Raw genomic sequence first — 20,197 nt, forward strand, 5'->3', positions numbered from 1 at the left:
GACAAAAATAAAATTGGGGGGGGGGGAGAATGAATAGATTTGTACTGTGACATAACACATTTTGTCAGCCCATCAATACTTTACAGATGCTCCATTCAATCCATCACATTTACTCAGCTGAATCTCACAGTACTTAGAAGTGTATAGTACTTTTAACTGATTGTGCTGCACACAATTGCAACCTTAAGTGCAGTGGTGACAAAATCAAAATTCACAAAGATAGCATTCTTACTATTATTGTTTTAAAGCTTGGGACAGCTGTCCTTCTACAAGCATATTTTTGTGACTTTTCAGCTGCTCTAATAAAAGGCTTGTTCCAATTGTTTATGTCAACTAGAGTAGATCCACTGAATCAATGGAATGTATGTTAAGTGTTGACTTAACAAGTACCATTCATTCAATGAGTCTGTTCTAGTTGTGAGTATCTACTAGATTTAGGCTACAGATAATTACACTGATAGGGACTTTGACATGTTTCTTACAGCACAGGCACCTTCATTTTTTGTGTGTCATACAAATAGCCCTTGACAGGCATCATCCTGCATTCCAAGTGTGTGTTCATGCCCAGGCACGTGATTTTTCAGATGTGTCTTGCTGGAACAGGCACCCATCAAGGCAGACTGTGGTTGGGCCGATCCGCTTACTGCAGTTTGGTGGAAAACCTGTAGCCTTCTTAGTGGCTGACACTGTTTAAAATAATCATTCTGGCCATAATGGTTTCTTAAAATTCTGTGAGTTTGTATGCACATTCACTGTCAATCCACTGTTGTCTCTTTTAGCTGTCACCTCAGCAATGGGATCCAGCCTCAACAGCTTGTCGCCAAGGGAGGCTGACATGCTCTGACCATTGTGATGCCCTCTTGGAGATGCAGATGTTTTGCATCTGGGTTCATACAGCACACTTCATACGGATTCAGACCCATTAGGGGGTTCATCTGAATACATTTTACTGATTCACTTGGGAGCAGGCTTTAAGAGCTCTGAATCACACTGGGTCCAAGCTGATGCATACTGTATATTTTAATGCTAGATCTAATCTACCTCTGCCTCCCCCTCAGTGCAAGTTTTCAGGCAGATGCCTCTCCCAGCCCTGCTCCTTAAAATTCTTTAACTGAGAAATACCAAATAACTGTATTTAACTGAGCAAGGGACATCTCCTACACAACCCCAAGGCTTGCAAGCATGTCAACACAATTAATCAAACAAAAGGTGTCAAAGGATCCTGTCTTTCTCCACAGCCAAAGCAATAATCACTTTAATGACTCAGAATTTTAACAACCACTTTTGGTGAATCAGGGCTAGCAATGATTCATGAATTCCTCATTCTGGTGATGGTGTAAAACTACAGAGACACACAGAGAAATTCACAAGCTTTGCTGATGTATTTGTCTTACTGAAAGGAAGACATGCTGCGAATCACAAATCTCACCTAGAAAAGAAAGAAAGAAAGAAAGACTAATTAGTCATTGTTTTTGGATGTGCATTTGTATGCTATTGATGCTCTGAATAAAAAGTTAGAAACTCAATTATTTAACCTGGCTGGGGATGGACTTACTTGATGTTAACAGAGCTTTGGTGCCTATATCCTGTCATAATCTTCATTCCACCCATCTTGCCATTATACTGTTTTTAATGATAATATTTTTTTTAAAATCTCCAAAGATGTTATGTGCCATCAAGTCACTTCTGATGTGTGGTGATGATATGCGTTAATAATTTCCCAAAATATTCTATCATTAACAACTCTGCTCACATCTTGCAAACTAACAGCATCTCGTGTTAGGTCATTCTCTCTTCCTACTGCCCGCCCCCAGCAAAACTGGCTTTTCCAGTAAAAGACAGTTTTGTGTCTTGCAAACTTACAGCTATTAATTCTTTTGTTGAATCAATCCATCTCATGCTAGGTCTTTCTCTTTTCCTACTGCTTCTCACACACATCACTTTCCCCAGCAACATTGTCTTTTCTGGTCGGTTCTGCATTCTCATTATATGTGCAAGGGTAACATACTCTCAGCCTTCGAGAATACATACTCTCAGCTTACTCATTTTTGCTCTAGTGAGACTTCAGACTTGAATGAGCACCCCACTTATTTGCTTTTATGGTGGTCTGTGGTACCTTTAAGGCTCACCTCCAACACCATGTTTCAGATTAGTTGATTTCCCACTCCCCTGTCTTTCTTCACTGTCCATCTTTTATATAGTATGGATAATTTGGACCTTATTTTCAAGTGACAGTCTTTGCTAACTCCCAGCTTTAACACCTGTAACGTTTGTAGAGCAAGAGTTTGGAAATTGGAAGATAGCTTTCTAGTATGCATTCTGCAGAGCAGGCAAGGCAAAATTCATGTAACCAAGAGGTTTAAGGGTATGTGTGTTTCTCCTTCAAGGGTGTTGCACCTACTCACATCTTTGCTTCATCATGGACTGATATTGCTACACAAATATTGTGCCTGTGCTGCCAGCAGGAAAAAAGATGCCACGTTTACACAGCAAAGGGCAGCCTGAATGTTGTCAGCAGTCAAGATCATCTACAGGATACCCTCTCTTGATCACTATCATTCACAAAGAGACACCAGGCAGGGGAAAATCCCAGAACTGGACTCCTTGCTTCATCAGTTTAATCACTTCTCACCCAAACACAAAGAAACTGTCAGACCTGTATTGCTTGGAAAATATGATCATCAAGTGCTGTAATGAAACATCTGCTTTGGTGGGCATTTGACAGGGGCTAATACATCCAGATGATCAGTCACATTCATGAGCAAACTGGCCCTTAAATTGACTGCAGATGCATATGGAGAGAAGAGACTTTGACTTCCCATTTCAGATCTTGGATTTTGCAGATTCAGAAGATGGAGGCATTTCTCCTTTCTTCTCATCTGCACCAGGAACCATCCTTTTCTTTCTGAAGCATGTATCAACTGAACTTGAGCTTTGCTTCTGCTCTTATTTTTGAATTTGGAGGCTGTCAATGTTTCAAAGACAAGGCAATAATTTATAAATTCTGGCACCAAGGAAGAGACTGAAAGAATAATTAACAATATCTAATACTCCCTTCATCTTTATAGAGAGCAGCAACTCGGCAAATCCAGAAAGGTGGAGGTGTTGAACTTGATTTACTATAGGAAGATGTCACCACATTGCACATCGAGACTGACTTAAAAACTGATTTTTGCAGGAAGTATCCATACCTTTCCTTTAGCCTTCTTTCAAATGCTGGAGGTGTTGTGCTCCATTCTTGAGCATAAAATACCATCGGTCCTGAAGGAATATGGATGAGACCTCTTTCTCAATATTGATTGCTGGGTGCACTTTGCACTGGGTTGCCAGGGGTCAGAAGCACTCCAAATTTCTGTTAAATCCTTGGGGATTAATAATCCAGTATCTTCTGGCTGTGCAGACATGTACTTGAATGCATACAGTTAATCTGAAAGACACATTTCTTCACATTTATAAACAGAACATGGTTTATGTAGGACAAATTTAATCTATAGCCAACTTAACACAGAGAGTGGTAAGCAATACTAATAAAATGCAATCTGTATATAAAGTAGGGGAAAGCCCTACTGAATTCACTTAGGATATAATGTGAGTAAATAGGCATAGGATCCAGCTGTGTGCTGCTTAAAAGAATGAGGATTTTGGTGGAGGAGCCACCTTTCAGATGTATATGTATACTATTAAGAACATCATTTAAAAAAGGGGAAGCTATTTATGTGGCAGAACTACATTCTATCAGAAACATTGTGCTGCTTCTGAAAATGTGTAGCCACAGATCATATCTCCTCCCCACTCAGCCTTATGTCATCTAGGAGCCACTCTCAATCTTTTTTTGGCCACGGCCATAAACACAATGTGAAAGAAATATAGATTGAATCAAGATTGCCTAAGTCACATAACAAACCTTTTATAAGGTGGTGTCTGAAGATTCTTCCAGACTGTGTCCCCCTTCAAATGTTCCAGGGGCCCCTAGGGGACCATATGGCCCACATCAAAATGGTTGAGCCATATCTACACCTCCGATGTCATTATACTAAATATTTCCTGATGCCTTCCAGGTGCTACCACAGTGATGTACACAAGGTATAAGGAAATGCCGAGAGCAGCAACTTTATGTTACCTAGTTATCCAAAATACATATACAATGGTGACTCGCTTAATGGGTGCTCCGTTTAGCGACGAAACCGCATAGCGATTAATTTTTTGCAATGTTTCCTATGATTTTTGTTTTGTTTTGCGATGATCGGTTCCCTGTTTCGCTTACCGATCATCGTAAAGCGATGATTTTTTAACAGCTGACTGGTGGTTTCAAAATGGCTGCCGGGTAAAAAAAAATGGCCGCATGCTGTGTTTTCGCGCGGCTTCCTCGCTTTAGAGGCAGCGAAAATGGCCACCGTATGGAGGATCTTCGCTTTAAGGTGAGTTTTAAGCCCATAGGAATGCACTGAAGGGGTTTCAATGCCTTTCTATGGGCTTTTTAAAATCGCATAGCGACAAAATTGCTTAGCAGCGATTTTTGCTGCACGGATTAATGTCGCTATGTGAGGCACCGCTGTAACTATGCCCACACGTGGGGTTTGGGGTGAGCTGGCATGAAGTGTCCTTTCCATGCTTGGGAAAAGACACACTTTCTCCCTACTCCTTTGTTATTTAGTTTTTCTTCTACTTATTCCCGATGATGTGTTGACATGGGACTAATAGTGAATACTGTATGTATTATACATATTATCTCTCTTAAATATATAGTGATCTTCAGGAAAATAATCTTAACAGTGCAGAATGGTCAGCAGAGTAATGCATCATGTTGAGAAAGAACAGTGTTGAAAACAGCATGCAGAAACATTGTAAGAAATTCATCCAGGAGTATTCAGAAGAGGAATCCTTTATCTCAAATACTATGCCAGTAAAAAGCACTACTTAATTGCTTCACAGGTGAGTCATACACTCCATCATAAATATTAACTACAAACTCTTAGTTTTAACCCCGATTGTTCTGTGGTTGTCAACAGTAAAAATGCTTGGTTACATTAAAGTTAATGTGGCTGTTATGAAACATTTTGCTTAAGGGTGAACACAAATTACTTCGGGGGGTTTTTAAGCGCTTGTAAATCTATCTTAACTTGTTAAAATGTTGCTTAATAAGCCAGAATGGCATGTACAGAGTCCATCCGCAGTACGAAAGCTGATTCTTTGCTTCCCACCCCATTTCCAGCTGCTTCAGTGCTAAGTGAACAACGCCCTTGCTCTTCAGAAGACTGGAACTGAAGCTAGTAAATACCTTACCAGTCTCTCCTTAAAAGGCAGCAAGCCAATTCCTGCTGTTATGTAACAGGAAAGTTGACAGTTTTAAGGCAAGAGAGTCTAGATATACAATCCAGAAGCTAACAACTGCCAGGATATGGAACTTAGTAATGATCAAACACATAAAGACGCAGTTGACAGCAAGCATTCTGTTTGAAAAAGATCTGACTAGTAGCAACTTTCATTTCTGGATGAAGAGCATTCTCCAGCAGGGTTGTTTTCGCAGAAATTACAGCATGAGGGGAACTGTCTTCCCCCTCCTTCTTTCCCCATTTTGAAGCTAACTGAGCTCCCCTAATATCTTTTATTGCAACAGGAAAAGGCATATGCCCAGCCTTCTGTTGTGTGTACAGTTGCTGCAGTGTCCTCTGCCTTCTGGGTTAATCTAGAGCAAGATCAGAGCCAGGAAAAGTCAATTTTTAAAGTATTGGTCATATAATTAATTCCTCAGGTAGCAAGACCACATGCTGGCCGGGAATTCCCGTCCCCAATAACTTTTTCTAAGTTCTAGAAGAAAGGTTGAATAAGTAGGGAGGCATAATATTGCTCTGTGAACTAGTAACATTTATTAATTTTTTTAAAAGTGGAGGCCTCGTGGCGCAGTGGTTAAAACGCTGTACTGCAGCTAAAACTGTGCTCACGACCTGGGGTTCAAATCCCAGGTAGCCGGCTCAAGGTTGACTCAGCCTTCCATCCTTCCGAGGTCGGTAAAATGAGTACCCAGCTTGCTGGGGGGGCAATGTGTAGCCTGTATAATTTAAATTGTAAACCGCCCGGAGAGTGCTTGTAGCGCTATGGGGCGGTATATAAGTCCAATAAATAAATAAATAAATAAATAAATAAATAAATAAATAAATAAATAAATAAATAAATAAATAAATAAATAAATAAATGGTATGTGACCCATTCAAACATCTGGCAAACACATTTATCACTGTGTTCAAGGTCGCTAAGATCTCCCTGGGCAGACTCTGAAAGATGCCTCCCTATAGACAAATAAATAAATAATTAAATAAAGAAATAATAAAAATAAAGAAGAAGAAGAAGAAGCTGTAAGAGAGGGTTCACCTCTTGACTACAGGCACTTCCAGACTGGCACTAAGTACTGCCCAATCATTGCTGTTCCCATGTGGAAACTAGGAGTCAGATTATACGTTGCAGGCACACATCACTAGAAGCTGAAATCATGTTAATGTTCCAAAGATTTGATTCTGACAGAGCTTTGGCTATGACCAATCATACTAGAAAATGTTGACTACAGTACGTTTATCTCCTAATCACAAAACAAAGTAAGTTAAATTTGCAAATTATGGGAGGCGTGAAAGGCCTGTGCTGAAAAATCAAGATGTTGTTCAGCACTTAAGAAACTCTTTTTTTCTAACTCTTATGTCTTAAGTTTGAGGGAGTGGACTGTCCACAAAAGTTTACATTAAAATACTGTATAGCAGTTAGTCTTTAAGGTGCCACAATGTTTTTGTCGTCTTTATTTTTTATTTTATTTTTTTTGCCTGATACGCTAGTACAGACTAACATAGCTACCTCTTCTAAAACTTTTCTTTTCTAATTATGTCCTTAAATATTGTTTGACACTATTGGTAGGACTGTAGTTGACTCTCTGTACTGAGAGATATGGAGCCTTTTCTTTGGTACATCCTACCATGTTCTAGCCACACAAAACAATTCTGAGCACACAGTTCTTTATCCCCTAAGCATGAGGACACAACAATTAGGTCCTCTAGAATCATGCTTTGCCCAGAACTCACACACAATTACATGTGCAAGGTAAACATTCTGTGATATTATCATCTGCAACATTATAACCTGTGTCACTAAGTTTCATCTACCTGCCATGTAACACACCTAAGATAAGACAAAAATGTTTCAACAAAGCTATTACGTTGTGCCCCTGAGTTAGTATTTGGTCACTGTCAACGATGTATTTTCAAATTTAAAAAAAAGCCCCATAAAGTTTTTTGGCAAACCTATAACACCAAGAACCAGATGTTATATACTGTAATCTGTTAGAATGTAGACTCCATTCAAGGAGGAGAGGGAGGCATTTGAATTTTCAGTGAGTTCAGAAAATAGTAGTGAGGATACATCAAATGTTCATACCAAACCTCAGCCCCCATGCTAAACCTACTGTCTAGCACAGTATGATCAGAAAAAAAAAAAGAACTCACCCAATGTAAGGTTTTTTAAATCTTGTGCATGAAATCAGTACTTCTTTGATCATTAAAAAAAAGAAAAAAATCTTTAATTCCTAATAAAGCATTTCTGATTTAGGCACTACTTTCATCTTTTTTTTTTTAAAAAAAATTAAAAATGGTGGGCTATAGTGTGCCTTAGTACTTGTGAAAAGATCTACTCAAAATACTAAAATGATGCTAGAGAAAAAGGCAATGCTATTTATGTATTTATTTATATGAGCTGGATCATAGGGCAACTAGTAACACAAAGTACGCACTGCCGTAAAGTAGAACACATGGAAATCCTTTAACATGACAGTAGCTAGCACTAGAGAGCAACACTGATAAATATGAACACACCAAGCACATTCATCACAAGGTGCACCAGAATGAACATATAATTAGATCTTCGATTTGAGTCTGAACAATTGAACTCTGGGGCAGATGGACAATCAGCTGGAAAGGGAATTTCCACAAATGGCACACCGGAATAGAGACTACACCCTTGCAGGTCATCCCTTTCCTAGCTCCTGCTACTGGGTGAACAATAGCTGGTGGCTAATGAGATCAAATGCCACTAAGAGGCTGCCAGGTGTCCCGCAGGTAGCACTGCCCCTCCTCCCAGGCTTTCTTCCACTAAAGGTCACCAACCATAGCAACTAGTATGGAATCCAGGTCTGAATTCAGAACAGTTATTTAGTTAGATTAAGCCATTTTTGAGTGCACTGAAGGCAATGCAGGCATGGCCCTGGCCAGAGACACCATGCAGCTGCCTCCCAAAATCTGCTGACTGAGGCAGCTGCCTCCCTCCGCCTGTTGCATGGAAAGAGCATTAAGGCAGCCAACGCCCCTGGACCCAGGAGGCACAGCAGGCCTGTGGACTCCACCCAGGGGGCCAGCTACTGTTGGCCACTAAATGCTTGCATGGAAGGGGCTGCCACAACCCAAGCCTCTGCCTGACCCTTCCCTTTGGTGGCTGAAGGGAGAGGGACACATGGTGGACACACCCCGGTGCATGGGGGCTGAGGTCAAGCGGGCACAATACTTGCCTTGCCCCAGGTGCTGGCAACCCATGCTATGCCACTGCTTTGCTGCATTAATGCCATTGGGCTTTATGCTCATGTCTGACGGTGGTGAAATGTGGCATACACAGCTAATTGTAGCAGATGTAGGAAGAACTCAAGCTAAAATGTGTTTCTGTGATCTCAGTGGGAGACAATGACGTCTCTCAAATAAAGAGTTGAGGATCAGTAGTTGGTGCTAAGCCACTGTTCCAAGTTAATAAGAAAATAGAAGAGGGTATTAAAGAAGAAAAAATAATAGTGACAATTTCATGTAAGGATTCAAGAGCAGTTTGACAAAGAAAAGAAATAAATGGACAATAAGGCCAATGGCTATGAGAAAGATTATGCTTTTTTGAAAAAAAATAATATCCATTATTTGCTTATGGTTTATTCTGTCATGAATCAGCTTGTTACATAGATGTATTATAAATTCCAAGTTCAATTCTCTGCAAGTTAACTAAGAAAGAAGCCAAACTGCAATTAGTGGAAATCACTGCCCAGCAAAGGTACATTTGATTGCTGACTTAGAACTGCTAATCACATGGGTGTTGTTTCCAAATGTAATGAGTTCTCACCACCAAATACACTTAGCTAATGCAATGCGCTTGTTGTCATAGGCAGAATATTAACATAGTCTATAGCAGGATGAAGTAACATGTCAAATGCAGGATTTGGGGATGTAAATAATAGAAGTGAAGCTCCTTTAAGTGATAAGAGTGTGGAGATTTTGATGTCAATATGTATTAAATATAAATGTTGTATATTTAAATGTAAAATGGCTGATTTTACCTGAGTCACTGTACTGACTGTATTCAGGTGTGGATATCAAGAATTGAGACTTAATTACTCTGCAGAATTACTCTGCAAATGTTATGAGAATACACGTTATAATCAAAATACTCAACAAAGAGATCTGTATTTCTCCTAGCACAAGTTTTCTCACCTATGTATCTTGCACATTAACTTGCTTTGATTTGTGAGTGGTCATTGGAAGATAAACATGTAAGTCTGATAGGTTAGGTCTGAGAGGGAATCTTGCTGTGGAAGGCAAACATGCTGTCAGCTTCTAAATGTGAGCTAAGCATCTCATCTAGTTTGAGCTCAAGTTGCACACCCAATGTTGTTTTCAGTTTGCCTTTGGTAATATTCTGCTGCTCTTAAATAGCCCTTGCAGTGTGCCTGTGTGTGCCTTTAAGCAACAGAAAAAGAGAACACTTTATGTGGTTAAGTCTTCATTAGAGGAGTGAAAGGAAGGCTTCGAGGTGTCAGAAAACAAGCAGATTGCTACTAGCATTGTGTTCTACAGAATTCTCAGTGTTAATTATTCACAATGCTTTCACGGGAGGCTCGAATTTTACATAAGTGAAAGCAACAAGGGAACAGTTCTGATGATCCACTAAGAAAAACACTGAAAAATTGAGACTCGCTTTGAATGGAAGCCTTTCTTCACTCTTCTACATTTGGCAGGGTTTCCTGTTCAGAAGCTGCCCCCAGAACTGCTCTGTAAATACACTTGCATTGAGAGGGATAAGAGGGATAAAGCCAGTGATCACAGCTTCGTTGTATTGAGTTTGTACACAAAAGAGTGAATCTCGAGGAAGAGGAGAAGATTCCATGAGCATAGCTGTCCATAAGCAACACAGAGTCTGAACTCCCACCTGCTTGGGGCTCATACCTAAGCCCCCTTCCCCCTCCCTGCATGCTGCTAAATGACATTAGGGATGTTACAAGCAAAGGCTTCTCCTGAGGAACTCTAAAAAAAGCTTTCCTGTGATTTAGCCTTCTCTACTAGGCATGATATAGTGGGAGAAATCTTTTTTTAGATAACTTTCTAAGTCCCTAAACTTAGTGTTTTAATTGTCAAATTCCTTCTGCTTCATTTGCTGTGACTTGGTATATTTTAGACTAATTAAAGGTGGGAGAGAAAACCAAGAAAGATGAATGAGATTCTTTCCCATCTATTCACGTTTCCTTTAAATCAGCCATACCAAACCATCAGTTTCATGGGATAGTTTCTCTATATATGAAACTATCCCCCACAATAAAATAAAACAAAACAAAATAACATTGAATAAGTATAGATGTCCTATTTGAGGTGCACCCTAGATTTATTCTTGTCAAGGAAAAAAACAGCCTACTAGTTTCTTGAAGTTGACATATTTTGTTTCTTCCTGCTCTTCCCCTCTTTCTTATTTCCTCAGTAAGCTCTATGTAAGATGTTGGTGCTATATAAATAAGTAGAAATATATTTAAAACCCAATATGATGACGTAAGTTCAAACCTGTATAATTCAAACTGAAATCAAGAAATCCAGCAAAGTTAATTTAAGCTTCTGTCACCTTATTTTAGCAGATAATGTCAGAAACTTTTAGGGCTTATTATCTTTGTCTACAACAGTAAACAAAAAGGAAATAAACACTAAACATTTCTGACCTTTTCACCAATGGAGTGTGCCTTTAAGCAACATGTTGGTTACCTGTAGATCAAGGTCCTGCACTCTAGGTGCCTAGCATGCCACAAGTGAAGCAAATATGATTAAGCCCTTCTGTATAGAAGAGGCTGAAGACAAGGAAAGGCAGTTTACCTAAGGTCAGCTAGAGGCAGGACTGCAACTGAAGATTTCCGGACAGGCAAGTAACTCAAGTCTATACTATACCAGCTCCTGAACATTCATAAAGCATTGTGAATAATATTTTCCAGTCTATAATGTTTACTTTCCAGTAATTAAGACAGTATGTCATTCAGTGCTACCTCCACAACGACCGCTAGGTGTCACAAGCCAATCTTGCAAACAAATGAGGAGCAATGAGGTATAGAAGGCAGAAGGTGCTACCTCAGCAAAAAAGCTGTTTAGACATGAAATCTGTTCAAATGTGTTATGAATACACATAGTTGCCCTCTCCTGCTCTCCTGTTCCACTTGTGAAAACAGCAGGAAGGTGTTTGCTGTCAGGTGATTGGTCAGTCATCTGGCCCAATGCTGCCCGTTCTGACAGGCACTGGCTCTCCAAAGTCCCAAGCAGGATTCTTTTTTTAGCCCTGTTGCTGGGGAATCCTGAACTGCAGATGCTGGGCATGGAATCTGCAACCTTGCATAAGCCAAGCAGGGGCACTATCTCTGCCCGGCACCTCCTAATCTGTCTAGTCAGGCTAGCTGTATCTGTACTTATTTTGCTTTTAGGAATCATGAACTTAGCCTTAAGCGAACCTTTTGTTAGCTGATCCAGAGCTAACCTGAAAGAGTGTTAAGGGGTCTAATACCTTCTGCAGTTACAAAGTCTCGGACAATGGCTCCTGAAGGTTGAGCCACATAAACTAACTCATGGGGAGGAAAAATAAAGAAACAAGCTTTGTTTCGCCTGTCATGTTTCAGCCAGCCTCCTTTCTGCTTGCTATGGCAAAGCAAAAGTCAGCTGGAGAGCTTTCCCTGGTGTGCCCCTCTCCCCTCCCCTTCTCTGATGCTCTGACAGTAAAGTTATCACCAGAACATTATGACTGATAACACTGTAATAAAAAAAAAATCATGTACTGAATAACACTTGCTTGTTGGTAGGGTAGGGTTAAACAGTTTTTGGAGCATTTTATGTAAACTTGCTCCCCATATCTCAGTTTCTAATTTTTTTAAGGTAGGCTTCTTTTGAAAATGTAGCCAACAGCCAACTACAATTTGGGTGGAGTGTATGATGTTTCAATAGCTAGCTACTCAAATGAATTAATTTCTATAAAAAATTCCCAGAGCTCAGACCTTGGAGGTCTAGGAGCACCTAAGGTTTAAGGAATTTTATTATTAAGAAAAAAATGCTTTTGTTACAAATGTTAAAATTTGAGAGCCAAAGCAAACCCAATATAAATTGTACACACCATTGGTATACAAAAGTTGGGCATCTTCTCAAAAGTTGGGCAGTTACTCAAATAATGACAGTTATAAAGACTCAAAAGGAGAAATATTATCAATCTTATTGCACTTGAGAGGCATAGATATACTATTCTAACGTCTTCTGTTCCTGAATAATATTAATGTCATAAGATATTTAGAAATATATTTTCAAAAAGCCCAACTCTTTAGTTAGCACATTTTATTAAATAAAATTCAATAATCTTCAGAAAGGTTTTGATTTAATGTTTTCCAATGTAATCTTATTTCTCCTTAGCCTAACCTGCTTTTGGCATTGGATATCCATACAAATGTACATCTAAGAAATATTCTAGAACATAACAAACAGGGTAGAGCTGTGCACAGGGATAACATCTGCCCTCTATTCCATGACAGGCATACTTTCCCTGCCAGAGTGCAAGAAATCTTCAGTGAAGAGCTCGCTAGATGATGGTGGTCAAGCCTGCATTCATTTAGTTCACATGTTAAAATATGGGAATACTGGCTGGAACAGGAAAGTACCTTAACAGATGAACAAACAGGGTTTAGGGTTGGTCATTCCATCTTTACACAGTGCTTGAAATTAGAGCACTTGATAGAGAAGTATAACAAAGACTGCATGGGAAATTCGAATTTCCAGCCCTTTTCCCCTGCCTTTTTGCCTTCGGAGATCTCAAAGGGCTTCCTCCGATGTCAGGGGAAAGCCCTTGGAGACCTCTGAAAGCGCCGACTGCGGCGGCGGGGACCCCCAGGGAGGTCTCCCATGGTGGCGGGCAAGACCTGGGAGACCTGGCAATCTGTGCCTTTGGAGGTCTCCAAGGGCTTTCCCCCTCGACATCAGAGGAAGCCCTTTGAGATCTCCGAAGGCGGCGATCGCTCTGTTCGCAACAACTGGAATAGACTTGCGAATGGAGCCTCAACCTCTGAAGGCAAAAAGGCAGGAAATTTCCCACCCTTTTCCCTTGTCTTTTTTCTTTCATAGGTCAAGGCTCTGTTTGCAAGTTGATGCCAATTTTTGCAAACGGAGCCGTTTGTAAGTTGAAATGTTCGTAGGTAGGGACGTCCGTAAGTCAAGGTCCCACTGTATAATATAATATCTGGAACCTACTGTACATTTTATGAGTTTCAGAAGTTATTAGTCTGTCCTGCACTTAAAACAAATATACATTGATTTGAGAAAGTTTTTTAAAGTACCCATTATCATTTATTGCTATGAGCAAACATTATAACATCTCCACTCATTATTTGTCTCCTATTCTCACCTCTGCCGTATGAGATTATTTATTTATTATTTATTTATTGTATTTATACCCCGCCTATCTAGTCATTTCGACCACTCTAGGCGGCTGGTACCAAGGTCCTGGTAGACCACAGTACCCTGCTGTAAAATAAACAATCTATAAAGCCCAACATGGTTTGGGAATTCTGATGGAAGGGAAACTAGGAGGATCACTGTTGGCAATATTAAAGCATGGATAAAGTACATATGGTAAACACCTCTTCCTTGATATATTTTACCCATGCCCAAAGATCATGAGAAGAGGAGGTCCTTTTCCAAGTACCCCACGTTTGAGAGAAGGCTATGAAGATTAGTTTTAAAATGTATTAACTACATGCTGTCAAGTTCATTCTAACTTGGGGCAAGTTGGCATCCCTTTTCCAGAAATTTCTATGCATAGAATACTCAGAAGTTGTTTACCAATCCCTTATGTCTGGGACGGCTGGGAGCCATGCAGCTTGCCCCAATCAACAAGCTGAATCTTCTCGGGGGAGGCCCAGTGATGAATCAAACTTCCAACCTCTGGTGCTTTGTTTTCTAATTCTGCCTGGCCAACTCAATTATTCCTCCTACTTGCCGGGACTATGACTACTAGTTCTTGAATTAATACTGAGTCCAGCATCCATCCTGGTTCCCTAGCTGAATCTACTAATTGGATAAACACCCCACACTCCCTGAAACAGAGAAAGCATCCTTAAGGTCACAACTGGCCCTGGTAGGGACTCGATTTCTGGCAGCATTTCTATCACATCAGGTGAAGCGGATTGTATACCACAAAAGTTCAAGTAACAACAAAACTACTAAGCATAATAATGAAGTTCATCAAGCCATTTCCAATTTATAGTGACACTCCCAGGGTTTTCTAGATATGAAGTACTCAGAAGTGGTTTACCAGTCCCTCTTTGATGGCACTCTGGATCTGTGCAGCTTGGTCCAGAACGCATAGCTGGCAAGCACCTAGCCTCATCAGCCAGAAACAGTGGTGCCGCAACTTACGACCAACCCTACTCACGACCATTTCAAGTTACGACCAGCTCCAGCCACAAAATTTTGCTTCTACTTGTGACCGGAGCTTCGAGTTATGAACAGAAAAAGGCAGGGGGGAAAGGCGGGAAATTCAAATTTCTAACTGTAGGTGGTGACGGGGCTGCTTCTTTGTAGCTCTTTCGCCTCAACAGTCGTTATCGGAGGCTTGGGACTGCCTCCTTCTGCTTCTGAGAGTGTTGTGTGTGTTTGCAGGGAGGCTTTGGGATGCCTTGTAAGGTAAGCTGCTGTTTTCTGCTTTTTAAAAACTGTTCTGGGTGGGTTTTGCAGTGTGGTTTTTGGCTGGGGGGGGTATGTTTCTGTGCTGTGTTCTGTTTTTTTTGGTGATTTCTTTCTTTCTCCTTTTTTTTGCAGCCACAGCGCCGGGGCTTGCTTTGATGTTTATTTTGTGTTTTTTTTGTTTTGTTTTTTAAAAAGCCCCATTCACAGAGCTTGCTTCGCTGTTTATTTTTGGGTGTTTTTTTTTTAAGCCCCAGTGCCTTCCGACCGGGCTTGCTGTGTGCTTAATACTTTTTTTTGGCAGAACAGATTAATTGCGCTCCAATGCATTTCAATGGGAAATGGTGCTTCAACTTACGACCATTTCGAATTACGTCCATCTTCTGGAACAGATTACGGTCGTAAGTCAAGGCACCACTGCACACCCTCCAGGTGATCCCAGTTGGCTCCTCTTCCGGGAGGCAGAGTGGGAATTTGAATTCTCATCCCCTGCTTCTGCAGCCAGGTGTTTCAACACACTGAGCAATATCAACACATTAATTTATTAAGGTGGCATATGGCTTGATTCTTAAATCCAGTTCTTAAATTAATGGATGTATTTATTTATTTATTCAATTTATTCAATTTATATGCCGCCCAAACTACCCAGAGGTCTAAATAACTTTCAGAATTGGTCACTCTTTCTGCATGGTGTAATGTCAAAGAAACAATGGGATGGGGAAAAATAGAACAGTTACTTGTATGAGCAGGACCTAGAGGAAACAGGAGATTTCAATTTAATATGGTCATGTAATATGGTATGTCTGGGGGTCAGGGCTATGCTAAATGAACCGACTGGCTGCTACTGAGGGGTGAGCAAAGGGCCCCAGCCATTGCTGGAAAGCAATGCAGGGGAATGTGTGGACCACAGCTATATGGTGTAAATAACATACCTGGAAAATGGCTGTTAATTCCCAATGCCTGTGGCTAAGAGGATCACACAGCATGAAGTAACTGAACATGTATGTAGGAGGCAATTAGAGAAATGCTTTAAGCTATTAAAAGTGTCCTTGGACCATAATCTTATGCATATTTATTTAGGGATAAGCTCCAATGAACCCAGCTGACTTTGCTTTCAGATACACGCATATACTGTTGGGCAGAAAATTATACGAAGTTCAACTTAAAGCTACAAGAAGCACATTTTCCCCATTTTAACACTAAGGAGTTCTAAGCAGCTTACAATGAAGTCAATAATTTAACAATTAAAAATGTGCAATTCCCTCAAGATATATAATATGATATAAAACAAAATGGCAACTAAAAACAAAGAACACAACAAAAATCCATATTTTAATTACTTTAAAAATAGAAAACTATTAAAGAAGCAAACCATATGTTATTGCTACTTGCAGTCAAATTGTTTTCAACTTCACGCAACCCTATGTGTTAATCACTTCCAAAAAATTCTATCTTGCAAACTAAAGGTTGTGGCATGCAGGATCCATATTAAGTGTCTTCCTATTAAAGGAAGATTGAAGAGGTGAGACCAGTCTCGAACATACAGGATGGTTTTAACAGGTAGGCAAGCATGCAAAAGAGAAGATGATCTTCCAAATACCCTGGTGCTAAACCCCTTCAGGGCTTTAAAGATAAACAATACCACTTTCAGTTTTACCTGGGAGGTACCAGTGACATTGGACCTCAAGGAGGTCACAAGTTTGTGGCATGTGTATGTGACCCTAATTAACAATGAGGCTGCTACATTTTGGATCAAATTTCATTCCAAAATATGAGGGTAATGCATTCTGGTTCCTGAATGTGGCGAAGCCCTGACATTCAGAGAGTGAGCTGCTTAACACAGAATCAGAATGATTGAGTTGGAAGGAGTCTGTAAGGCCATGGAGTCCAAACCCCTGCTCAGCACAAGAATCCAAATCAAAGCAGATCTGACAGATGCTTGTCCAATTTTCTCTCGAATGCCTCCAGCACTGGAGCACTCCTCATATCCTGAGGTAATTGGTCAATTATAGTACTGCTCTAACAGTTAAGAGATTTTTCCTGATATTCAGCCAAAATCTGGCTTCCTGTAACTTGAGCTCATTATTACATGTCCTGCACTCTGGGATTATCGAGAACAGATCCTGCCCCTCCTCTGTATGACAGCCTTTGCAGAAGTCCAGATATATTACATCTAAGGTTGGGGACTGCGGACCGGCTAAGCCTCTGAGGAAGGCGGGTCACCCCCCCCATGCTCTTTCGGGTGCGTGCATGCATGAAGGGGTGGAGGAGTGCTGACGCTGGCACACCCGTGTGTGAGCAAAAAAAAAAATAGTTTTCTGTGAAGTTTATTCTGTGATGCATACATACTTTGTAATTTCCCTTTCAGAGACGACATTGTAACTGTTATGATCAACATTTTCACCAGCAAATAACCGTCATTTTCCAACTGATCTCATAGCGTGGTGAAAAGAAACAGGAAATGTGCATGTTGGGAATTTGTAGATGCAACCCTATAAAACTTGGCTAAATAATCCAGATAGATTCTCTAATTTGAAAATGGATGTAATCTATGTCAATTACATAATTGAAATAATATAAGAATTGCTTCAACAAACATTTAATTTTGAAAGGTTTGTTAAAATCACCTAGTACCTGAATAGGGCACTATTGTGATTCCATTATTTTGAAGTCATATTCTCATACTAACAAAATTTCTTTGGAATAGTGGAGTTCATCAAAGAATAAAAGCAGAGAGCTCAAGCTGAAAAAAGTTTACCCTTAAAACATTTTTACAAAACTCTCTTGCATATTACTTGGGAATCTAGAGTGGAGCCTCATGGTGCAGTGGTTAAACTGCTGCTTCAAGGTTTACTCAGCTTTCCATGACTGCCCAGCTCACTGGGGTTGGTGGGTGGGCAATGTGTAGCATGTACGTATAATTAAATTGTAAACCACCCAGAGAGTGCTTTAAGCATTATGGGATGGTATATAAGCAGCATACTTTGCTTTCTGCTTTGCTTTTAATCTCTAAATATTCAATAAGTATTTTCTATATTTTTAACACATAATAGCAATTTAATTCAGCACTTTATATTTGATATGAAATTGTATCATTGTATGATAGGTGATTCTGATATAGAAAACAAAGTACAATAGCCAGTATTTGACAGTCAACGACTTCTGATGTTTTTGCATGTGACCAATGTGAAATTGAATACAATAAATGATATTGGGGGGTGGGGATTTGCAAGTCTTGGTTATATTTTGTACTCCTTCTACAGCTGCAACTCACTGAAGGTTCTTTCTTTCTTTCTTTCTTTCTTTCTTTCTTTCTTTCTTTCTTTCTTTCTTTCTTTCTGTTTTAGTAAGAAAGATCATGGTATTTTCTTCTGGTACAGAGAATTCTTACAAGATTCAGCATGCAAAATAGAGCTTAGGAGACATTACAATATTTGCCTGTGGTCACAAAAGCATAGTATGTTCTCCAAAAGGTATTTTAAAATACTTCTACAACCTCATTCTTCCCCTCATCTGCACTCTGGAGATGTCACACTGAGGCTGACACAAGTGATCCCTGCTTTAACTGCTAAATTGAAGTCTGGAGGAAAGACTATTCAGTATTTCTTGGTTTAAATAATGTCATTGCCTTAGTTAACATTCAATATATCATTAATTATGCTTGTGTGTACGAGACACATTATCTTGTCATTAATTCACAATTCACACAAATGGCCACAGATCTCTGATGAATGCACAAACGTGATCCATGTGCATTCGAGTTCTCTGTATCATTCTGAATGCAACTCTTCTTCCTGTATTGGAATCTGTTCTAGAGGATCTGACAATCTTCCAGAAACATATGCTGCTATGGGAAATCTCAGGGCAAGAATCACAGCTCTCCTGTATGGTGCAGAAACTATGCACAGGCCTACTTGGATCTTGCCCAGGGGGATATATGAGAGGAATCTTAACACTTCCCAGATTCTTTTGCATTTCCAAACCAGTGCAGGTGTGGAATAAAGGATGGCACAAGGCTTGACAGGGTAACAAACAGTTTGCTTTGCTAGTGATTACATTCAGGCATTGCTGACACACCACTTAAAAGAGCATTTTATTCATATTTATGGTCCACTCCACCCTCCACAACAGGGTGGATAAAAACCCCTTCCAGCAAAATCATACAACACTTAACCAAACTCATTCAACATTCCCCACCCTTTCCTGATATTAATGAGCAAGCTCTCTGCGGTTTCCACCTCCTCTTCAACACTTCCAAAATGAGTTCAGATTTAAACTTGGGTAAGTCTGCAGTTGGATGGAAGACATGCCTTTGTCCTCTGAAGTGGATGCACTGATGACAAAACTACATACACATCTTGGTAAATTATCATTTAGTCATGAAGTTGGAAAATATCTCAGAAATCGTCTAGTAGAATCCTTTCCAATGCAGGAAACTCTCACCCATAGGCAGCCATCCAGCTTTTGCTTTAGAGTCTCTATCAAAAGACAACCCATTATGTTCCAGGGCAGGCTGCTCCACTACTAAATAGCCTTCTTTCCCTTTCATCCCTTATAAGCTCCGGAAAAACAGCGTAAAACAAAATATTTGGACATGATAAAGTGGTTCAATTATCTTGGATGAATTCAGTATTCATAGCAACAACAAAATTAGCAATTGCTCCAGATAAATGAAAATTTTTATCTTCTAATAGTTTACAAACATGGCTTTCAGAGAATGGTGTTTAATAGCTTTCAGCTATCAGGATGTTCTTTCTAACATTTAACTGTGATCTCCTTTCTCGTAATTTGAACCCAGCGGTTAAGATTTTGTTTCTTTGGTACAACAGAAAACAAACTTGCTTCGCTACATATGTGTTACATAACAGCACTGATGTACCTGTCTGTCATGGGTTTGGAGGGAAAGTTCCATCCTATGGGGAGTGGAAGGCGGGACATCAGGAGGAGGGGCTGTACTGTATAAATATGTGATGCCTGTGTGGTGAGAGAGGAGATGCTGAGACAGACTGTGAGACACTGGGAGGGACGAAGCAGCAGCTGGGGAAGAAGAAGCTGTTGTGGGAGTCTGTGTGTCTGACAGGGTACTACTGTGTGTCAGAGTACCAACCTGAAAGGTTCAGGGGTCTGTTGGTTAGCCAGAACTGATGGGTTCAGGGTCTGTGCTTTAAGTTAAAGGTTCTAGGTGAACCAAACTGTATGCTTGTGTGTGTGAGAATAAGCCACGTTAC

At 40.1% G+C, this 20,197-nt stretch overlaps 1 protein-coding gene across 6 annotated transcripts in view; it reads right to left on the bottom strand.

Annotated features, from left to right (window-relative positions):
* The window catches only part of LOC144589475 (uncharacterized), a 132,227-nt gene that overhangs the window by 1,416 nt on the left and 110,614 nt on the right, over nucleotides 1-20,197 (bottom strand). For 3 of the 6 annotated variants that reach the window (XR_013545601.1, XR_013545603.1, XR_013545604.1), the window contains 2 exons: nucleotides 3,192-3,427; nucleotides 628-1,429 (listed from right to left, as the gene is read on the bottom strand). Coding sequence is in view for 1 of the 6 variants with exons in the window: in XM_078394156.1 (XP_078250282.1) it covers nucleotides 3,334-3,427 (94 nt within the window). In the remaining 5 variants the exon portion in view is untranslated. Of the gene's footprint in view, nucleotides 1-627; nucleotides 1,430-1,469; nucleotides 3,428-20,197 lie in introns of those variants that run through there. The other 3 variants (XR_013545602.1, XR_013545605.1, XM_078394156.1) reach the window with 2 other exon arrangements.

This window comes from Pogona vitticeps, chromosome 5, assembly GCF_051106095.1.
Source record: "Pogona vitticeps strain Pit_001003342236 chromosome 5, PviZW2.1, whole genome shotgun sequence".
In the NCBI taxonomy this organism is placed as follows: Eukaryota; Metazoa; Chordata; class Lepidosauria; order Squamata; family Agamidae; genus Pogona; species Pogona vitticeps.